At 48.8% G+C, this 22,390-nt stretch overlaps 1 protein-coding gene across 3 annotated transcripts in view; it reads left to right on the plus strand.

Moving 5' to 3' along the window:
- Positions 1–19,708, plus strand: part of LCK (LCK proto-oncogene, Src family tyrosine kinase) — a 22,767-nt gene extending 3,059 nt beyond the window's left edge. The window contains exons 1-13 of one of the 3 annotated variants that reach the window (XM_032877069.1): positions 4,412–4,432; positions 10,905–11,014; positions 11,296–11,377; positions 11,570–11,660; positions 11,899–11,997; positions 12,130–12,233; positions 12,365–12,514; positions 12,806–12,958; positions 13,103–13,282; positions 15,660–15,736; positions 15,829–15,982; positions 16,066–16,197; positions 19,042–19,708. In XM_032877069.1, coding sequence (XP_032732960.1) covers positions 10,910–11,014; positions 11,296–11,377; positions 11,570–11,660; positions 11,899–11,997; positions 12,130–12,233; positions 12,365–12,514; positions 12,806–12,958; positions 13,103–13,282; positions 15,660–15,736; positions 15,829–15,982; positions 16,066–16,197; positions 19,042–19,244 — 1,530 coding nt within the window. In that variant the 5' untranslated portion in view covers positions 4,412–4,432; positions 10,905–10,909 and the 3' untranslated portion in view covers positions 19,245–19,708. Of the gene's footprint in view, positions 1–4,411; positions 4,433–10,904; positions 11,015–11,295; positions 11,378–11,569; positions 11,661–11,898; positions 11,998–12,129; positions 12,234–12,364; positions 12,515–12,805; positions 12,959–13,102; positions 13,283–15,659; positions 15,737–15,828; positions 15,983–16,065; positions 16,198–19,041 lie in introns of those variants that run through there. The other 2 variants (XM_032877068.1, XM_032877070.1) reach the window with 2 other exon arrangements.
- The last annotated feature ends 2,682 nt before the right edge of the window (positions 19,709–22,390 follow it).

The following is a 22,390-nucleotide window of genomic DNA, read 5'->3' on the forward strand; positions in this document are numbered from 1 at the left end:
GGCGGTTTGTTGTTTTTTGTTTTTCAACTACAAAATTAGCACATGACTGTCGTTAAAAATTCAAACAGTACGGAGGCATAAAAAGAAATATAAGAAACTACAGCCCCCTCCGGTCTCACTTCTGGGATGTGTTCAGGGCGAACAATTTGTGAGCATCCTTCCAGATTTTCCTATGGACGGCGGCTGCAAAGTATAGGAGTTAGGAGCCCCGTGTCTGGGGGCAGAGAGACCGAGGTTCAGCTCGCCACTCCACCAATTATTTGTTTGTTATGAGGCCTCAGACAAATCACTTCACCCTGTTTGTGCCTCAGTTTTTGCATGTGTAAAATGGGGATAATAATAGCCTTTACATCATAGGATTATAATGAGAATGACATGAAAACATGCAAATAAAAGCTTAGCCCAGAACCTGGCTGCAAAGAATCCCCAAATATACACATTTGAATGCAAATAGGCTTCTATGCTACATTCTGTTCTGTAGCTTCCTTGCCATGTTTTTTGTTTTTTGGGGTTTTTTTGCTTGCCATCTTATATCCAGGATGTCTTTCCATGTCAGTACATGGAGATGGACCTCATTTTTAGTGATTTTAGCTTAACGTCAACTTGGTAAATGGGCAGCGGCGGCGATTTTGCAATACTACTTCCTGACAAGTACTGCTGTTTTGTGTTGCCAGTGTTGTGAGTCACAGACATTACCACTCACTGAACTGAAGACAGACCCATGGCCCCTTGTGAAAATGGAGGGACCTGCCAAAAGAGGTCAGGGCTGGGGGTGCCTGGGTGGCTCAGTTGTTAAGAGTCTGCCTTCAGCTCAGGTCACGATCCCAGGGTCCTGGGATTGAGCCCTGAATCAGGCTCTCTGCTCTCTGCTTGGCGGGAAGCCTGCTTTTTCCTCTCCCACTCCACAGGCTTGTGTTCTGTCCCTCTCTGTCAAATAAATTAAATCTTAAAAAAAAAAAAAAAGAGGTTAGGACCAAATGGACAGGAACCTGTCTATCTGCTCAACCTCTGTGTCCCCCACCCTAGATCAGAGCCTGGCACATAGAGGTACCCGTTAAATTTTTGTCAGTAGTCTGGCCAGTTAGGAAAATGGCGCCTCCTCTAACTCACCAACAGAGGTCTAAACCCAAAGGTCCTTCTCACATTGCAGCAAGTCCCAAAATACGGCCTGTGCACCTCTACCGTGGAGTGATTTTAGGGGATAACGAATGTGAATTTACATATGACATTATGTGCTTGTTTTAATGGATACTGATTTCTATCTCTCGCTGGTGATATTGGTTTTCCATTTAGGGTAGTGAAGTTTCCATTTTAGGTAAATGTATTAAAAGCGAAAAGGTGGTCTGTGAAAGTGCCCAAAATCACAAAGGAGAATGAAAATGATTGATAACGGCTAATGTTAACATTTAGACTGGAAAATGTTTAAGGCTGGTGCAGGGAAATGCTCATGCTAGCCTCAAAAAGCAATTAGACTTGACCTTTAAACAACAGTGGGTTTGCGCTCTGACCACACGAAGTCGAAAATCCAAATAAAACCTTTGACGGCCCAAAAACTTAACGACAGTTGACCCTTGAATAATGTGAGGGTGTAGGGGTGCCGACTACCAGCGCAGGCAAAAATCCATGTGTAACTTTGATTCCCAAAAAAGCTTTACTAATAGGGTACTGTTGACCAGAGCCTTACTGATAACGTAAATAGTTGGTTAACAGATAATTTGTATATTATATGTCTTGTATACTGTATTCTTAAAGTAAGCTAGAGAAAAGAAAAGAAATGGTATTAAGAAAATCATAAGTGGGGCGCCTGGGTGGCTCAGTAGGTTAAGCCTCTGTTTTCGGCTCAGGTCATGATTTCAGGGTCCTGGGATTGAGCCCCACATTGGGCTCTCTGCTCGGTGGGGAGCCTGCTTCCCTCTCTGTCTCTGCCTGCTTGTGATCTCTCTCTCTCTCTCAAGAAAAAAAAGAAAGAAAGAAAGAAAGAAAGAAAGAAAATCATAAGGAAGGGGCGCCTGGGTGGCTCAGTTGGTTAGGCACGTGCCTTAGGCTCAGGTCATGATCCCAGCGTCCTGGGATTGAGTCCCGCATTGGGCTCTCTGCACGGTGGGGAGTCTGCTTCTCCCTCTCCCTCTGCTCTTCTTCCTGACTTGTTCTTTCTTTCTCTTGCCCTCTTTAAATGAATAAATAAAATCTTTAAAAAAATATTTAAACTAGAAAAAAAAATCATAAGGAAGATGGAACACCTGGTTGACTCAGTCAGTAGAGCATGTGCTTCTTGATCTCAGGGTTGTAGGTTCGAGCCCCATGTTAGGTACAGAGATTACTTAAAAAGAAGATCTTAAAAAAGAAAGAAATAAAAAGAAAATCATGAGGAAGAGAAAATACATTTATAATACTCTACTGTAAAATATCCACATGTGAATGGAACCACAAGGCACAAACCCATGTTGTTCAAGGGTCAACGATGTTCTCATTTATTTAGCTCTTGGCAGGTACTAAGCACATGATAAGCAGTTTATGGGATCATCTGTATCTCCCAGGTAATGCTTACAGCAGCCCTACCCGTAGGTCCCACTTTATTTATGTATGTATTTATTTATTTATTTTAAAATTATTTACTTATTTGTCAGAGAGACAGAGAGAGAAAGAGAGAGCACAGCGGGGGGAGCAGGAGGCAGAGGAAGAGGGAGAAGCAGGTTCCCTGCTGAGCAGGGAACCCAATGTGGGGCTCGTACCCAGGACCCCGGGATCATGACCTGAGCTGAAGACAGACGCTTAACCGACTGAGCCACCCAGATTGTCTGCATATCCCCCCAGCCCCCCAGAGAGGTTTAGTAACCTGCCCTGAGGCCCTCTGCCAGTGAGTGCCTAGGGATTGACAAGGATATGGTGAGCTGAGACCCCATGACTGGCAGACTCCCAGAAACTTGAATAAAGCTTCATGGCTCGCCAAGCTGTAAATAAGGCTCTGTCCATCCTGGTAAAACCATCATGTCACAAAATGCGCACAGAGGCACACAGGGATGGGACTCACAAAAAGGATTAGAGGTACATACAAGTAACTGGTTGGAGGGCCTCTACCCAAAATACCAGCTTTAGCATCATTGCTCTGTAACCCACACTTCCGGCAATAATTAACTGACAATCAGTTTTATGGTTAAGACACTTAGTTTTGTGAGAATAAACCTACCTTGTTTGCATTGAAGAGAAAGCTTACCTTTTTGTTCTCTATGGTTAAAAAGGGGGGGATTATATCACAAAGGAGCATGTGAAAAAGGAGAGAACTCGGGACACATCCCTCTTTTACCCATTAGAAATTATTTATCATGCCCGCCAACCCTGATTCTTGAGTACCATGATGAGGGATCTGTGTGGACCGCCTTCATAGCCAAGGCTCTTCATTGAACATATATATACAGCTTTGCTGACAACCAAATCTCGGCCCAAATAAAAAGCCAAGAAAATGTTTTAAATGATTCTCGACAGATTTTGCCACAAAGCGGCCCAGGGTACCACAGTGGTTCTGCCTCATGATAGCCTGCCTGCTCTTGGCTAAGAAACCCAGGTTCTTGGCAAGAACCTGGCACACATTATGGACAGAATGTTCGATAAATGAATAGCTTTACAGTTGAAGGGAGGAAAAGTGTTGTTGTTATTGTTGTTTTTAAAGGGGACAAAACATATCCTAGGCCCAGCTAGGCAAGAGAAAGTCTGGAGTTGATAGAAGTGAATGAGTTGGCAAGAGTTGGAACTCTCGATGATATCAACGCTAAACAGGTCTGGGTTCAGATGATCCAGACCAGGAGCTTTGGGTAGCTTGGGATTTTCTATCGGTTCTACCAAGTGAGCAAGGCCACTGCATGTGTTGGGCGCTGTGGTGAAGGGCACCTAGGGGGCTGAGGTCTAACCTTCACTCTACTCTCTGAGTTTGAAACCCCAGGGAGGGGTGGCTCTTTATAATTGGCACAAAGTGCTCTGTGGACCACGGGCAGCTCTGAATTTTACCGAGAACAGTACAGACCTTGGTCAGAGGAGGTCTAGATCTCTAACATTCTTGCTATTGACCTTGAATTCCTGAGTTGGAAGAAGAAAATGTCCTGTTTCATTCACCCCAGAATCTGCCTTCGCTGCTTGTTCTGAGAAGCCTGGGGATTCTCTGGATCTGTTTTTTTCTTCTTTTTCTTCCTTTTAGACAATGAAACATTTATATATTTCTTAAAAAGACATTTATATATTTATCTGTTTGAGAGAGGGAGAGGGAGAGAGAATGAGCAGCGAGGAGGGGCAGAGGGAAAGGGAGAAGGAGACCCCCGCCGAGTAGGGAACCCACTTTCAGAGCTCGATCCCAGGACCCCGGGATTATGACCTGAGCTGACTGAGTCAGAGGCCTAACCAACTAAGCCACCCAGACACGCATGACAACGTGACATTTATATTAAGCTTTAATTTTGATTTTCTTTTTACAGACCTCATTTGTCAACCTGGTTAGATTGTTTTGGCTACCAGTAATCTTTGTCACACTAAGACGAGAAGGATGGGACACACATTTTATATAAATAGATATATCCATCTATGACCTCACAATTACACAGGGACAGGCACAAACTGTAAATCCCCCCATTCTGTTACACAGCCATCTGCATATACGACCTCAGACAAACTCACGGGCATGCGCACAAAAGCACGATGCTTGCTTAATCATATGCCTTCATATATACAGACCTGCATTCACCTGTCCGGTAAATTACATTCAGAAGCATGTAGTCTAGGTGGAAGGAGCATTGTCTTGGAGGAAAAGGCCTCTGTTAACAGCACAATGATCACAAAAATTTTTTTAGGATTTTATTTGAGAAAGAACGAGAGCGGAGAGATCACAGAGAGAGAGGGAGAAGCCTACTTGCTGCTGAGCCAGGAACCTGATGCCAGGCTCAATTCCAGGACCTTGAGATCATGACCTGAGCCAAAGGCAGCTTAACCAGCTGAGCCACCCAGGCGACCCATGATCAAATTTTTGATGAAGAGTGCTGCCCCCACCCCCACCCCCCCCACTCCCCCAACCCCCCACACCCCTGCCTGTCAGAACCGCCTCTCTGTACCTGTTTCCTCATGACTTCTCAGGATCCTCCACTTCCTTTGGATTTCCCAGGGAGTGAAGAGTAGAGGAGGATACCTTGATAAAGGAGTAGGAAACTGATTTGAGTTTCACCTCTGCCTAGAGCCCTCATGTGCTCTTGAGAAATTCATGTAACCTCTCTGATCCCCCAGCTTCTCCATCTTTAAAACAAAGCTGGTAAATTATACTGGTGCTTCTAAACTCTTGTCTCCCAGACTCCTTGGCCCCTTCCGCTGTTGTACTCCCCACCCTCCTGGGTCATGGATCTCATGATTTTGAAGTTTCTGCCTACTAAACTACTTTGTTTAAGTACTCACTTTCATGTTATCTAATTCAAATTTTAATCAGTATGCACTGAAGAAACAGTAACGTAATTTATCAAACTAAGAAACAAATTATAGTACAATTTCCTTTCAGGTTTTTTTTTTCTAAAAGATTTTATTTATTTATTTGACAGAGAGAGAGAGAGAGAGAGAGAGAGAGATCACAAGTAGGCAGAGAGGCAGGCAGAGAGAGAAGGGGAAGCAGGTTTGCTGCTGAGCAGAGGGCCCAATGAGGGGCTTGATCCCAGGACTCTGAGATCTTGACCTGAGCTGAAGGCAGAGGCTTAACCCACTGAGCCACCCAGGAGCCCCATTCCTCTCAGGTTTTTAAAAAATACTGAAATAACCTGCAGGCCTCCCATGTTATCCTGGGGCCTCCCAGGAGCATGGAGCCCTGGTAGCTGGGAGCCACACACCAAAATCTTCTCTGACATTCCTGGATCCTAGGGTCTCATGATGGCTGCCAGGCCCTACGCACCACAGCTCACACTTCCGTAGAGGGCAGGATCTGCTCCCGGTAGCCGGAGGGCTCCAGGAGCCACAGCCAGCCATGGAGAAAACACTAGGGGTCAGATTCCCAGAAGAGTTAGAGTTCCTTTTGGCTTAATCAAGACACAGCTTGACTTTTTCCTCATTCTTGGCCCCAGTCTTTAGGAATGTCAGGTCCTCTCTGGGAGGCGCAGATTTAGTCCAGGACATAGGTCTTGTCTGCATGCTGTCCTGGACCCTGGCCGTCACCAAACTGTGATCTTCATAGGCCCATCTGAGGGTCACAAACAACAGGATAGTCACAGCCTCACTTGATAGCTCAGCTCATCTTAGGCTGTTTCCAGATGGTTCTCAGCGCTTCTCTGGAGGCTTTTGCTGCTCAAAGTTCCTAGCCATAATAAAATTATGTGTCAGAAAAGCCATTTGCAGGGATGCCTGGGTGGCTCAGGCAGTTAAGTGTCTGACTCTTGTTTTTGGCTCAGGTCCTGATCTCAGGGTCCTGGGATCGAGCCCCACATCAGGCTCTCTGCTCAGCAGGGAGCCTGCTTCCTCCTCTCTCTCTCTCTGCCTGACTCTCTGCCTACTTGTGATCTCTGTCAAATAAATAAATAAAATATTTTTTTAAAAGGATTTTATTTATTTATTTATTTATTTGTGTGAGAGAGAGAGAAAGAGATAGCACAAACAGGGGGAGTGGCAGGCAGAGGGAGAAGCAGGCTCCCCACTGAGCAAGGAGCCCAATACGGGGCTTGATCCCAAGACCACGAGATCATGACGTGAACCAAAATCAAGAGTCAGATGCTTTTTTTTTTTTTTTAAGATTTTATTTATTCATTTGACAGAGATCACAAGTAGGCAGAGAGAGGCAGGCAGAGAGAGAGAGGAGGAAGCAGGCTTCCCTCGGAGCAGAGAGCCCGATGTGGGGCTCGATCCCAGGACACTGGGATCATGACCTGAGCCGAAGGCAGAGGCTTTAACCCACTGAGCCACCCAGGCGTCCCAAGAGTCAGATGCTTATTAACCGATGGGACCACCCAGGCGCCCCATAAATAATAAAAAAAATTTTTAAGCCATTTGCATCCACAGATGAGTGTTTGAGCTGGCTTTCTCAAATGTCTCTCCCCCACACTCCAGGACTCTTTTTTTTTTTTTTTAAAGATTACTTATTTATTTATTTATTTGATAGACAGCACAAGTAGTCAGAGAGGCAGGCAGAGAGAGAGGAGGAAGCAGGCTCCCCGCTGAGCAGAGAACCTGATGTGGGGCTCTATCCCAGGACCCTGGGACCATGACCTGAGCCGAAGGCAGAGGCCTCAACCCACTGAGCCACCCAGGCGCCCCACACACTCCAAGACTCTTAACAGTAGAGGGGAGAGTGAATGTATACCCCTTTCCTTGAAAGTCTCTTGATCTGGCTTAAAATTCCATGTATTCCATTCCTTGCATTTTCCTCTATAATAGATCTATGTTTGTTTAACTATATGACTAAGGTCAGATGACACTCATGTTCTAGGAAGGTGTATGCCCACGACTTCTGGTATGCATGATGGGTTCTGAGTATCTCAGTTTAAGAAACATGAATTTCGGGGCGCCTGGGTGGCTCAGTGGGTTAAGCCGCTGCCTTCGGCTCAGGTCATGATCTCGGGGTCCTGGGATCGAGTCCCGCATCGGGCTCTCTGCTCAGCAGGGAGCCTGCTTCCCTCTCTCTCTCTCTGCCTGCCTCTCTGTCTACTGTGATCTCTCTCTGTCAAATAAATAAATAAAAATCTTTAAAAAATATAAAAAAAAAAAGAAACATGAATTTCTTTCTTTCTTTCTTTCTTTTTTTTTTTAAGAAACATGAATTTCTAATAAGGAGGATTATTTACCAATTCCATTCTCCCACCCTCCAAAGTAGGTGCTGGAAGAGCAGAATGAGCAGTGGTGAAGTCTTTCTAAGTTCTGAACTAAGCTAACATTTGTGTAAGCTTATGAGAAAGGGGTGACAGTCCTCACTGGACAGGAAAGGAAAGTGAAGCTTGGGAAGAACAGTTTCTGCAAAGTCATACAGTAAATGTCAGAACCGGGGTTTGAACTTAGGTCTCTCTGACTCTGAGGCCTGTCCTTGAGTCTTTTTTTTTTTTTTTAAGATTTTATTTATGTATTTGTCAGAGAGAGAAAGAGAGAGCACAGGCAGGCAGAGTGGTAGCAGAGGCAGAGGGAGAAGCAGGCTCCCTGCCGAGCAAGGAGCCTGATGTGGGACTTGATCGCAGGATGCTGGGATCATGACCTGAGCAGAAGGCAGCCGCTTAACCACCTGAGCCACCCAGGCGTCCCTCTTTTTTCCTTTTTGAATTGAGACGTAATTGACATGTGTCCTTCAGTCTTGCAAACCCCACAATCCCCAGTACTCCCTACTTCCACTTGGTCCCAGCATGGATCAGCATCTCTAGCTTTGTTCTGTCCCAAACAGGTTGTGTGAGTTTAATCTTTTTAAAATATTTATTTATTTATTTTTAGGGAGAGTGTACCTGAGCCAGGGGAGAAGCAGAGGGAGAGAGAGAGAGAATTCTAAGCAGACGCCCCACTGAGTTCAGAGCCTGATGTTGGGGGTGGGGGGTGGGCTCTATCTCACAACCCTGAGGCCTGAGCTGAAACGAACCGTCAGACACTCAACCCCCGGGGCCACCCAGGTGTCCCCTGTGAGCTTAATTTTTTTTAAAGATTTATTTATTTGAGGGGCTGGGAGGGGCCAAGGGAGAGGGAGAGAGAAACTCAAACCGTCTCTGAGCTGAGTGGTGAGCCCCACGACCCCAAGATCAGACCTGAGCTGAAACCAAGAGTTGGACACACAACCAATTGTACCACTCAGGTGTCCCTGCATGAGTTTAGTTTTAAGCAGGTCTTTTTGGGCTTCTGTTTGCTCCTCTAAAGTCAGAAGTTAGACTGGTGATGTCTTTCTCTCTTTCTTTCTTTTCTTTTTTTTTTTTTTTAAGTAGCCCCTCCTCCCTTTTAAAAGATTTTATTTATTTATTTGACAGAGAGAGACACAGGGAGAGAGGGAACACAAGCAGGGGGAGTGGGAGAAGGATAAGCAGGCTTCCCGTCGAGTAGAGAGCCCGATGCTGGGGCTTGATCCCAGGACCCTGGGATCATGACCTGAGCAGAAGACAGATGCTTAACGACTGAGCTACCCAGGCGCCCCAGACTTGGTGATCTCTAAGACCCTGGTAGATGGGAGCCTCTGTGCATGAACTCTCCACATACCAACATTTATTAATGACAAGTAGTTCTGGGTGCTGCGGTATTCAGGCAAATAACCCACAGCTTCTGTTCTGAATGAGCTCCCCATCTCATCAAGGGGAGGGAAAGACAGTGGAACTGACCCATAAATCCATCTAGTCATGGCATTCAGTGCTAACTGACAACTGTGTCTGAGTAGAGTGTTGACAGAGCAGGGTATTGGGAGGGCTTCACCGGGGAGGTGATATTTGAGCTGAGCCTTAAAGGTTCAATTAGTTCAGTAGGCAGACAAGAAAGCATTCACAATAGGGGAGTCACATGTGCAAAGGCATGGAGTAAGAAAATAGTATGCGGTGTTTGGGAAAGGCAGAGGTAGCTCAGAATGAAGGTGTGTGTGTGTGTGTGTGTGTGTGTGTGTGTGTGTGTGTGTGTAGAATAGTGTGGAGGTGGATTTGATCTTGATATTAAAACGTCATGGGGGAGCACCTGGGTGACTCCGTCAGTTAAGCGTCCGGCTCTCGTTTTTGGCTCCAGTGGTGATCTCAGGGTCGTGGCATTGAACCCTCTTGGGCGCTGAGCTTGGCAGAGGGGTCTGCTTGGGATTCTCTCTCTCTCCTCCTCTCTCTCTCTGCCACTTGTGCATGAGAGAGCACGAGTGGGGGTGGAGGGGCAGAGGGAGAAGCAGACTCCTCACAGAGCAGAGAGTACAACGGGGGCTTGACCCCAGTACCCTGAGGTCGTGACCTGAGCCGAAGGTAGACGCTTAACCATGGAGCCACCCAGGTGCCCCAGCAAGTTTTTTAAAGGGTCATGGGGTGCCGGGGTGGTTCTGTCGGTTAAGCATCGGACTCGATCTTGGCTCAGGTCTTGATCGCAAAATTGTGAGTTTGAGCCCCGAGTGGAGCCTACTTTAAAAAAGAGGTCTTGAATGGTAAGTTGAGTTTTATCTGAGGACTAGTGCTTTCTAAGCGGTTCTGAGGAGCAGCCCTAGGGAAGGGGGTTTCTCAGGCCTCCTAGGGGCTTCACAATGACGTCTCCACTCTGTTTCAGGCAGAACAGCCCCACGTTTACTTGCTTTATCTATTAGGTTCTGCTTGATTTCCATCTGACAAAAAGTTTCCATTGCTTAAGCAAACAAACAAAAAAGTTATGGCCAATAGCAACACTGAAGGGTTTTCTGCTCATGAGAATCAGAACCCTCTAAAGGAGATTTGCTCTGGGAAAAGTTGGGGCCTGATCTCTGACATTAGGGAGCAGGACCCTCTTATTCAGCTTCCATGGCCAGAGAGGGGAGTTGTAATTAGGAGGTGGGGCACACACACCTCTTTGGTAGGGAAGGAACAAAATTTAGGGCTCCCCCAGGGCCTGGGGAAGTGTGTATGATCTTTAGTAGGTAGTCCTCCAACATGGGGGATGGGAGGAAAGAGAGGGTTGGTGGAGAGACAGGAAGTGGGCAACTAGGCTAACAAAGGTATCTGTGGCGGTTTGCCCATTCCAGGTGGGAGGGCGGGGCCTAGGGCTCAGTGAGGGCCCATGTGTGACTCTACTTGTGGCCAGGGGGTCTCAGAGTGAGCACCAGTAGGGAGCTCCTCACCAGACCAGCTGGACCCATTTCAGCTTTTCTGTGGCTGGTGGATAGGGGATGGGGGCCTGACAATCTCAGGTACTTCTGGAAATTCCCAGGGCAAGGCCCTAGGATGTCTGATGTTGGGGAAGTAGGTCTTGGGGGAGCCCCTTCAGCCCCCTCTCCATTGCCCCAGGGACCATGGGCTGTAGCTGCAGCTCAAACTCTGAAGAAGACTGGATGGAAAACATTGATGTATGTGAGAACTGCCATTACCCCATAGTCCCACTGGATGGCAAGGCCACGGTAAGAGGCAAGACGGGGGACTTGGTGAGGGAGTCGGGTGGAGTATACAAGCCAGGAGAAGGAAATGGACCACCACCGAAATAACAGAGTGGCCCTTTCCCCTTGGAAAACAGAAAGGAAAGGAGGTCCAGAGAGGGGAAGGGACTCTCGTAAGTTGTTGGCGAATGCAGAGATAAGACCCAGCCAAGCTGGAGAAGCAGAAACAGGGCAGTGGGGAGGGGAGCCAGGATTGGACTCAGTCTCTCACTCTCTGACCCCACTTTCACCCCCTCACCCCACAGCTGCCCATCCGCAATGGCTCTGAGGTGCGGGATCCACTGGTCATCTATGAAGGCTCCAACCCCCCAGCCTCACCATTGCAAGGTGACCTCACAATCAGCAGGGCCTGAAAGTTAAGGGGCCTGGATCCTTGGCTGTTGGCCTCCATCTCCCATTCACTCTCTGCCGTGTCTTGCCTCTCTTGCCCCTGGTCTTCTTCGCTGCTCTGTAATTCCTGAATTCTGTGTTCTCAGCCTAATCCAGGCAGGTTCTCCCTGACGCCCTCTGTCTTTCCAGACAACCTGGTTATCGCTCTGCACAGCTATGAGCCCTCTCACGATGGAGACTTGGGCTTCGAGAAGGGTGAACAGCTCCGTATCCTGGAGCGGTGAGTGCCCCCTCCTCGCCACGCATCCTTGCATCCTTGCCCTACCGGAGCATGGGAGGGAGCAGGGATCCCCCGTATCGCGGTCCCCGACGGGCTTGCATAGGGCGCCCTTAGGACAAAATGGGAGGCTCCAGGGTGCTGGGCTAGAGGGTGGGGTGGCAGGGTGTAACGGGGGCTCTGAAGGTTTCCAGCCCAATCCAAGGCCAAGGAGACCCCACCGACTGGCTCTGTCGCGCAGGAACGGCGAATGGTGGAAGGCACAGTCCCTGACCACCGGCCAGGAAGGTTTCATCCCCTTCAACTTTGTGGCCAAAGCGAACAGCCTGGAGCCCGAACCGTGAGTAGGGACCCCCCCGTGACGAAGAGTGGGTGCAAAGACGGGGTGCTAGGGCTGGTGGCGAGTGCTTGAGGGCGACGGAGGCGGAACTGACCAGCAACAGACGACGGCCTTCCCTTGTGTCTTGCGCAGCTGGTTCTTCAAGAACCTGAGCCGCAAGGACGCTGAGCGGCAGCTCCTGGCGCCGGGGAACACACACGGCTCCTTCCTGATCCGGGAGAGCGAGAGCACCGCGGGTGAGCGGCTGGGCGGGGCCGTGGGCGGGGCCGTGGGCGGGGCCGGAGCTCGGAGGCCTGACCCCCGACATCACCGGGAAGGGGGGCGCGGGGACGGGGATTTGCTTGAGTTCACCCACTCTTTCATCCAGGGTCGTTTTCACTGTCCGTGCGGGACTTCGACCAGAACCAGGGAGAGGTGGTGAAACATTACAAAATTCGTAACCTGGACCAAGGCGGCTTCTACATCTCGCCCCGCATCACTTTTCCTGGCCTGCACGAGCTGGTCCGCCATTACACCAGTGAGCCCTAGCAGGAGCCCCTCAGACGTGCGCGCGGGGCTCTTTCACCTGTGCCCTACCAGCCTGCCTCCCCTAAGTCCCTCTCAGGGGTACCCTCCACCCATCTCAGTATGCTCCTTCATTCCCCGCAGTGGGCGAGGTGCGGTACCCGGCAGCCCAGGTCTATTCGGGTGTCCCCACCTCCCCCGCCAGTCCATTTACCCTGGACGGGGACTTGGCCTGGCGGGGACTCAGTGGGGACACCCGAATCCGCCGTATTCACGGCCCTAATCCTCTCCCTTGTGCTCGCAGATGCTTCGGACGGGCTGTGCACGCGGTTGAGTCGCCCCTGCCAGACCCAGAAGCCCCAGAAACCTTGGTGGGAGGACGAGTGGGAGGTTCCCAGGGAGACGCTGAAGCTGGTGGAGCGGCTGGGGGCTGGCCAGTTCGGGGAAGTGTGGATGGGTGAGTGAGGCCCTCTGCGACTGCGGGAAGGGGGAGAGGAGAGGCGTCCGCTGAGGCCGAGAGAGTCCCGAGACTGCGTCCAGGCAGCTACCTGGCTCCGCGTGCTCGCGCTCCCAGTGATTCCCCGATCCCTCCGCGCCCCAGGGTACTACAACGGGCACACAAAGGTGGCAGTCAAGAGCCTGAAGCAGGGAAGCATGTCCCCCGACGCCTTCCTGGCGGAGGCCAACCTCATGAAGCAGCTGCAACACCAGAGACTGGTCCGGCTCTACGCTGTGGTCACCCAGGAGCCCATCTACATAATCACGGAATACATGGAGAACGGTGGGTGCCGCCACTACGATCGGCCGCTAGGGGACGCTGCCCCCCCATAGGCCCCTGATAGGAGATGGAGGAGATCTGCCTTTTCGCCTGGCTCAGGGTTTCTAGTTTTCCCGGGCACCTAAAGACTCACCACCAGGGACAGGAAGAGGGTGTGATGTTCGAGCCTGTATGGGAGCCCAGCCTAAGGTGGCAGGCTCCGGAAGAGCTTTCACTTCTCATTTTCCCTGGCCTTTTTCAAAGGCTTAAGATCAAGATCTCGGGATTCTTGTGTGTGTGTGTGTGTGTGTGTGTGTGTGTGTGTGTGTGTGTGTTTAAGATTTTATTTACTTATTTGGCAGAGAGTAGAAGCAGGGGAAGAGACAGAAGCAGGTTCCCCACCCAGCAGGGAGCCGGGGACTGGCTTGATCCCAGGACCGTAGGATCCTAACCTGGGCTGAAAGCAAATGTTTAACCCATGAGCCACCCAGGTGCCCTCCCACCCCTGGGATGCTTGATTTCAAATGTGTGGGTCTCTAGCCTTATTTCTCTCTTCCTTTTGACCCTGACCCTTGAGAGGGCAGATCTGCCTCAAATCTCTCTTTTTCAGGTCTAAGTGAGCCTCTTGTCCTCCCTTGGACTGATTGAGAGCACCCAGGAAGGTGGATAGAAGTTTCTAGCCCCCCCAAAAAGATTTTAGGCTCAGCTTTGTCACCAATTTGCTGTGACAGGCCAAGTCCTTGTCCCATCTCTGGTGCTCATTTTCCCTAAGTATAACATCAGAAATCTGAACGGGCTCACCCAGAAATAATTTAGAGTAGTCATTACGAGCTCTAGAATCTGACTGCCTATGTTAGAATCTTGCCTTCATGATTGTGTGGCCTTCACAGCTCTCTGCTGTGGTGTCCTCATCTGTAATATGGTGATAATAATTGTATAGTAACTTTCTCATGGGGACTTTGTGAGGATGACAAAGTCAGTGTACACAGAGGTGTTAGAATAGTGCCTGCAGTATATTTACTGCTCAGCAAGTTTGTTGTTATCTGGCTCTGATTCTTTGGGAGTATAAGAGCTGTCCCTCTTCCAGGAAGGGAAAAAGGCTCCTAATTGGCTATTGGATTCTGGAAGTAGCAAATAGGTTTTACCATGTGGACCAAGTTCAAGTGGTAGCTGCTTGGAGTGCTGTGTTGAGGAGGATTCTGAGGCTCACTGGAAATGAGTGCTGGGATTGATTGGGAGAATCTACCATGGATTTGATGCAGGAGTGGCAGTACATGCCCATGTATTTGCTGTGTCTGGGGGAGCCTTTTATCTTTGGTGACTAATTCAGCCCTCGTAGTAGGGAAATTTAGGTTGTTGCCACCTTTACACAGGGTTTTAATTTCTTGAGAAGTCACTAGCTCTGTTCCAGCAACTGTCATCCCTGGTCTTCTCCTAGTTACCCTCTGCTTCCAGATGTGGTCCCTCAGCCCCCCAAGCAGCTCTTACGATGCTCCATTCAATATCTTTGGCACACATTTATCACTGCTTATTTTGGGAGGGACACCAAGAGAATGGATGGACAAAACAAGGCTCCTGCTTTCAGGGGAACTGCATTTTAGTTATGTGGCACAAACTCTAGGAAAACCAGAGTTTTGCCACAGGAGAGTTCCAGCATGTCATGGGAATGTAGAAAATGATGCAATTTATTAGGCCTGGTAGGATCTAGAGAGGCTTCCTAGAGGAATAGTCTAGCTGGGCCATGAAAGAAAAGTAGAATTTTTAGAAGGCAGAGATGGGACAAAGAGACTTTGGGGTGAGACCCCAGTGGTCTATATGAAAAATTTCAAAATTATCTAGGGTGGGTGAAGTGAAAGAAGCAGGAATGGGGGAAAGACGAAACTACAGTATGGACCGTGCCGGAATTTGGACACCTGGCTAAGGAGTTTGGATTTTACCCCATTGGTGACAAGAAGTTTACCGACTTCTCCAAGCACGTTCCATCCTAGTCCCCAGGAAAAGCCTTCATATATCCTGGGTATCTTCACCCTGAACGCACACTTCTCCATTCTGACCCCTTACTCTTCTTTCCACATGTCAGACACTGCTTCTAGATAGCCCGTTAGAGGAGAAGGCTCTGGGAGCTTTCTTTCTTTCTTTATTTTAATAACAAATTTTTCTTTTTTTAAAAGATTTTATTTGACAGAGAGAGAGCACAAGTAGGCAGAGCGGTAGACAGAGGGAGAGGTAGAAACAGGCTCCCCACTGAGCAGAGAACCCGGTGTAGGGCTCAATCCCAGGACCCTGGAATCCTGACCTGAGCTGAAGGCAAGACGTTTAACTGACTGAGCCACCCAGGCGACCTGTCTGGGGGCTATCTGCTGGGACATCCTGAGTCAGCAACTTTTGCTTCTGCTCACAGGGAGCCTGGTAGATTTCCTCAAGACGCCCCCAGGCATCAAGCTGACCATCAACAAACTCCTGGACATGGCAGCCCAAGTAAGGAGACTGGGGAGGGGCTGGGCAGGTGCACAGCCCAGTGAGGTAAGGATGTTCGGCCCAGGGCTGCTGACCTCCTACCTGGTCTTCAGATTGCAGAGGGCATGGCATTCATTGAAGAGCGGAATTACATCCACCGTGACCTGAGGGCTGCCAACATCCTTGTTTCTGACACCCTGAGCTGCAAGATTGCAGACTTTGGCCTAGCACGCCTCATCGTGGACAACGAGTACACAGCCAGGGAGGGTAGGTGTGGGATATAAGGGAATTCTGGGGCCTGTGGGGTCTGGCCAAGCAGACCCAGGTGACCTCTCTCTGCCTCTCTCCAGGAGCCAAGTTTCCCATTAAGTGGACAGCACCAGAAGCCATTAACTATGGGACATTCACCATCAAGTCGGATGTGTGGTCTTTTGGGATCCTGCTGACGGAGATTGTCACCCATGGCCGCATTCCTTACCCAGGTCAGGGCCAAGGGTAGGAACTGAACGGGTGATGGGGAAGAGTAGCCCATGCATGTCTGTCCACTCACTTCATCTGTCCCTGGTTCAGATTCTGAATCTTCCTAGCTGCTTTTCTTGTATTCACTCAGGACTCCAGAATCCCCAGTCAGGTGCCCCGTCTCCTAGGGCTGGCTTCCGTCTTCCGTGTCTGTCTCGATCTCTCTCCTCCTTCAAGAATCCCAGCTCTTAAGTTCTGACACGGGCAGCCTGGGATGGTAGAAGATGATCTGACTTGGGAGGGAAAAGGCCTGCCTTTACTACCAGATCTGCCACTGATGCTAACTTTCTGTTTGGGTTTGATCAGATCATTCTTTTTTTTTTTTTTTTTTTAAGATTTTATTTATTTATTCGACAGACAGATCACAGGTGGGCAGAGAGGCAGGCAGAGAGAAAGAGGAAGGGAAGTAGGCTCCCTGCTGAGCAGAGGAGCTCAATCGCCCAATGCGATGCGGGGCTTGATCCCAGGAGCCTGGGATCATGACCTGAGCTCAAGGCAGAGGCTTTTACCCACTGAGCCACCCAGATGCCCCCAGTCAGATCATTCTTTCTTTCCCCACCTATAAATTATGAGTTTAGAACAGTATCTGGCCCATACTAAGCACTCAAGAGTGTTAGGTTTTATTATTATTATTTTTTAAAGATTTATTTATTTATTTGAGAGAGCAAGAGCGCAGGGGGAGGGGCAAGGGAGAGGGGGAGTCTCAAACAGACTCCTCACTGAACACGGAGCCAACACGGGGTTTGATCTCATAACCCTGAGATCAAGACCTGAGCAAGTCGGACACTTAGCCGACTGAGCCACCCAGGAGCCCCTAGGTTTTATTATTAATCATCACTTTGGGCAAGTGACTTTACCCCTCTGAGCCTCAGTTTCCTGATATGAACAAAAGAGACTGTTTGTGAAAGAGCTTGACTCCCAGCAGGTGCTCACTAAGCAGTGACTTCCCTGCCTTCTGGAACTTTCCACATAACAAATGAGAGAGATATATAAATGACTAATTCCTACCCTCTCCCATCCCTTCCTCTAGCCTCTGGACACAGTCCTTTACCCCCGAATTCAGCCAAGACAGATGGAATTTTTTGAAAAGAACTTGCTAGGAAGTTCTGGGGAAAGGAAATGGAACACAAAGATAGGGGAGAGAAGTCATGGAGCACAATGGCCAGAAATGCAGAAGCTTCCCACACCCCCAGAGCACTATGTACAGAATTTTGCTCCTAGAAAGGTAAAGGCACCTTAGAATTAGGTGAGAGCCTGAAGGACTTCTCTTCCCAGGACTGGCCCTATCAGAGTCCAAGGGCAGCAAGGGGGCGAGAACCACACTCTAGTCACCCAGCCAAATGTCCTTACAGCTCCTCCACTGTGCCCACAGAGGTGAACCCATAGAGAATTTCTCTGTTAGAAGAAAAAAAAAAGTAGGGGCTCCTGGGTGGCTCAGTGGGTTAAGCCTCTGCTTTCAGCTCAGGTCATGGTCTCAGGGTCCTGAGATTGAGCCCCTCATCGGGCTCTCTGCTCAGCACAGAGCCTGCTTCCCCCTCACTTTCTGCCTGCCTCTCTGCCTACTTGTGATCTCTCTCTCTCTATCAAATAAATAAAAATCTTTTTTTTATTTAAAAGATTTTTAAAAATTTATTCATTTGACAGACAGAGATCACAAGCAGGCAGAGAGGCAGGCAGAAAGAGAGAGAGAGAGGAGGAAACAGTCTCCCTGCCAAGCAGAGAGCCCGATGTGGGGCTCGATCCCAGGACCCTGAGATCATGACCTGAGCCGAAGGCAGAGGCTTAACCCACTGAGCCACCCAGGCGCCCCCAAACCTTGGAATTTTAAGAAAATTTCCTATATCCAAATATTGATGATTGATTCAAATTGTTTAAAAACACAGTAGGGTGCCTGGGTGGCTCAATTGTTTAAGCAGCCAACTCTTGATCTCAGCTCAGGTTTTGATCTCAGGGTCTTGAGTTCAAGTCCCACATTGGACTTTAACTGGGTGTGGAGCCTACTTAAAAAAATAAATAAAATAAATAATAATAAATAAATATAAATAAATAAAAATAAAAACCCAATAGGGGTCAAACCAAAGTAGGTCTATGGGCTATTTAGGCTGTGTGCAGACTATGGGTTTGCATCCTTGACTCTAGCCATGGCATTTAGTTCTCTGGTCTATGTCCTCTGATTTCCTGAATTTCCTAGTTTTAAGGGACATGGCCCCCAAATTATTTAATCTGGTTCCTAGAGGGATCTGGTGAATCTACCTTATGCGGGGTCTGCTTTGCTGGTTTCCAGGGCCCACCTGGCATCTCATGTGCCTGTTCCCCAAACCAGAGAAGCCTCACCCCTGTGCCGTCTGTAGGCTCCTGTCCTGCCCTGAGGTCTGACCACCCCATATTCCACCACCAAATCATAATAATCACAGATATTCTTCATGTAGCATCTCCTCTCCAGGCCCTATACTTGGTGTTTTACAAGCACTATCTCCTTCAATTTTCATAACAGCTATATGAGGTAGGAGTTACTCTTAGGTCCATTTCCCAGATGAGGAAACTGAGGCCCAAAGAGGGGAGATGGCTCACACATGGCCTCACAATCATCACATACGTGTTATTAAGTGCTTAAGCCACAGCCGACCCTCCAAGTGGCCTGGCTGATGTGTGGCTGGTACCCGAAGTACAAGGCCTTAGTGTTGATGCCTACCAAGATTCTTTCGGATGGGTGCTCACACCGTGCCAGTTAAATATTCCGAAAGTCACCCCTGCCATGGGGGTTGGAAGCCTGGAGCTTTGATATCATCTCTCCCATCAATCTCTAGGGATGACCAATCCTGAGGTGATTCAGAACCTAGAGCGAGGCTACCGCATGGTGCGACCTGACAACTGTCCCGAGGAGCTGTACCACCTCATGATGCTTTGCTGGAAGGAGCGCCCAGAGGACCGGCCCACCTTCGACTACCTGCGCAGTGTGCTGGAGGACTTCTTCACGGCCACAGAGGGCCAGTACCAGCCTCAGCCCTGACACACCCAGCAGGCCGGGCCCAGAGCCCTCCCTCCATCTAGCCCACCTGGCTGGGGGAGATGCAGTTCTTGTGTCATACTCGTCATACCCGTGTCGCCTATGCACCTACGGATTCTGCGTGTGAATCCCGCCCACGCATGGCAGGGCCACTTCCTGTTGTCTTATACAGTCTTCTGTAGCTGTGTGGGTTCTGCGCAGGTGTCTTGTACGTGTGTGGCATGGGTATATTATGTCTTGGGCACCTGTTCAAGTTGTCCCTTTGTGGGCCCTTCTACTTCCCAAGGCAACCAGAGAGAAGAGGGACGCCTGTGATTGACACTGGCTTCTACCCACCCCCTTTCCCTTTCCCCTCCCCTCAAGAAGCTTCTTGAAGGCTGGGACCTTATCTGATACCTCTGTGTGCTCTCCTTGGAGCCTGGCACACATTAGGAGCTCAATAAATGACTCTCTGTTGATGAAGATTACATATCTCTCAGCTCCCCATTCACTCCCATCCACACTTCCTTGGGAGGGGGAAGTAGGGGTTCAGAAGATGGAAAATAAGTCACCCTGAATTGGGGTGAAAGATGGGATGAGGGGATGTCTGAACTTTTTCCAGCTCTGCTGATTTGGGGGGCCAAGAGGAAGTTCCTACACGTTGCTGGATGGGCTCTTTGAACTCCTTCAAACTCCCACCCCAAAGGATTAAGGGTGACCCCTACGTAGAGCCTCGTGGGGAGTGGGTGTGTCCCAGGACACCCTCCCCTACCATTACTTAAGGGTAATACCACTTTTTACAGCTACTGATTCTGGGGCTATGTTTGTACTCAGATATGTTTTATTTTGTTTAGATCTTATTTATTTGACAGACAGAGATCACAAGTAGGCAGAGAGAGAGAGGGAGAGAAGCAGGCTCCCTGCTGAGCAGAGAGCCCAAGGTGGGGCTCAATAGCAGGACCCTGAGATCGTGACCTGAGTGGAAGGCAGAGGCTTAACCCACTGAGCCACCCAGGTTCCTGGAATCTTTTTTTTTTTTTTTTTTAAGACTTTGTTTATTTGTTTGACAGAATGAAAACACAGGCAAGGGAAGCAGCTGGCAGAGGAAGAAGCAGGCTCTCTGCTGAGCAGGGAGCTCAGTCCCAGGACTTTGGGATCATCACCTGAGCTACAGACAGACCCTTAACCAACTGAGGCAACCCTTCAGATATATTTTGATTCACTTTCAAGACTTTTTTTTTTTTTTTAAAGATTCTATTCATTTATTTGACAGAGAGATAGTGAGAGCAGGAACATAAGTAGGGAGAGTGGGAGAGGGAGAAGCAGGCTTCCCGCTGAGCAGGGAGCCTGATGTGGGGCTCCATACCAGGATCATGGGATCATGACCCGAGCTGAAGGCAGACGCCCAACGACTGAGCCACCCAGGTGCTCCCCTTCAAGATGTTTTTAAAGATTTTATTTTATTTTTTTAAAAGATTTTATTTATTTATTTATTTGACAGAGAGAGAGAGAGAGAGATCACAAGTAGGCAGAGAGACAGGCAGAGAGAGAGGGGGAAGCAGGCTCCCTGCTGAGCAGAGAGCCCAAGGCGAGGCTCAATAGCAGGACCCTGAGATCATAACCTGAGCCGAAGGCAGAGGCTTAACCCACTGAGCCACCCAGGCGCCCCAAAGATTTTATTTTTAAATGGTCTCTACACCCCACATGGGGCTGGAACTCACAACCCTGAGGTCAAGAGTCACCCAGTCTGCTGACTGAGACAGCCGGGCACTCCCCCCCCAACCCCAAGATGTTTTTAAGCATTGAATTAATTCACTCATTTGGCAAATATTTACTTATTTATAATTTATTTATTTATTTGAGAGAGTGAGACAACACAAGTGGGAGCGGCAGGGAGAGGGAGAGAGATTCTCAAGCTGACTCAGCACTGAGCGCGGAGCCCCACATGGGGCTCAATCTGAAGACCTTGAGACCACTACTTGAGTGGAAACCAAGAGTCGGATGTGTAACCGACTGCGCTGCTCAGGCACAACTTGGCAAATGTTTATTGAACATCTCTGTGTTAGGCATGGTTCTGGGTTCATAGAATATAGGGCAGATAAAGCAAACAAAATCTCTGTCCTTAGGGAGCTTACATCCTAGTAAGGGAAGACACCATAAACGTCACAAAGAAGTAAATGATATGGTATGCTACAAGGTGCTGAGTGCTGAGGGGAAAATAAAGCAGGGTAAGGGGAATGAGGAGTGTCATATTTGGGGGAAATGTACAATTCTAAACAGGATGTTCTGGGAAGGCCTCATTGAGAAGGTGACTTTTGAGCAAATATTTAAAGGAGATGAGGGAGCAAGCCACATTTTAGGGGGGAGGAGAGGCCAGGATGAGGGAACAGCCTGAGGCAGAAGCTCCCTTGCCCAGCACAGAGACAGAAAGTCCAGACAGGGGGCCTCAGGGGTAGATTTTTGCATAGCCATGACATGACCTGACTTATGCTTTATTATTATTTTTTAAGCTTTTTTTTTTGAGAGCTCGTGTATACAACACACACACACACACACACACACACACACACACACGTGAGGGACCCTGGCACCCCATGATCTGACTTACATTTTAAAAGAAGGGCCCTTCCTTCTGTCTTGAATGTTAACTGAGTTAGCAGTCAATTTATAAAACTGGGAAGATTTTGCCTAAAACTACTCATTTCTGCCTTCTCTTGAAAAAACAGCGTGGGGGCACCTGGGTGGCTCATTGGGTTAAGCCTCTGCCTTTGGCCCAGGTCATGATCTCAGGGTCCTAGGATAGAGCCCCACATCAGGCTCAGCAGGAAGCCTGCTTCTCTGCCTGCCTCTCTGCCTGCTTGTGATCTCTCTCTCTCTCTGTCAAATAAATAAAATCTTTTAAAAAAAAGTTTGAAGATTTGGTTTCCTGTCCTCGGGGATCTGGGTAGTGGCTCCCCCTTCGGGTAGGGCTTGAGCTCTTTCTTTGCCAGAGTCCCTTTGCCAGACAGTGAAACTGAGTGCGAGTGGTTATATCATCATGCTTGCACTGTTGTTCTTAGAATGAAGAGGAAAATGAAATGTTTTTCACCTCTATTTCCATTAAAAAGTGAGAGTATGAAAGATACCTGCAGATGGCAGTGTGTTTGAGGAAAGATGGGGGAAAGGCGTAT

Source organism: Lontra canadensis, unplaced genomic scaffold, assembly GCF_010015895.1.
Source record: "Lontra canadensis isolate GAN:19392208 unplaced genomic scaffold, GSC_riverotter_1.0 scaffold60, whole genome shotgun sequence".
In the NCBI taxonomy this organism is placed as follows: domain Eukaryota; kingdom Metazoa; phylum Chordata; class Mammalia; order Carnivora; family Mustelidae; genus Lontra; species Lontra canadensis.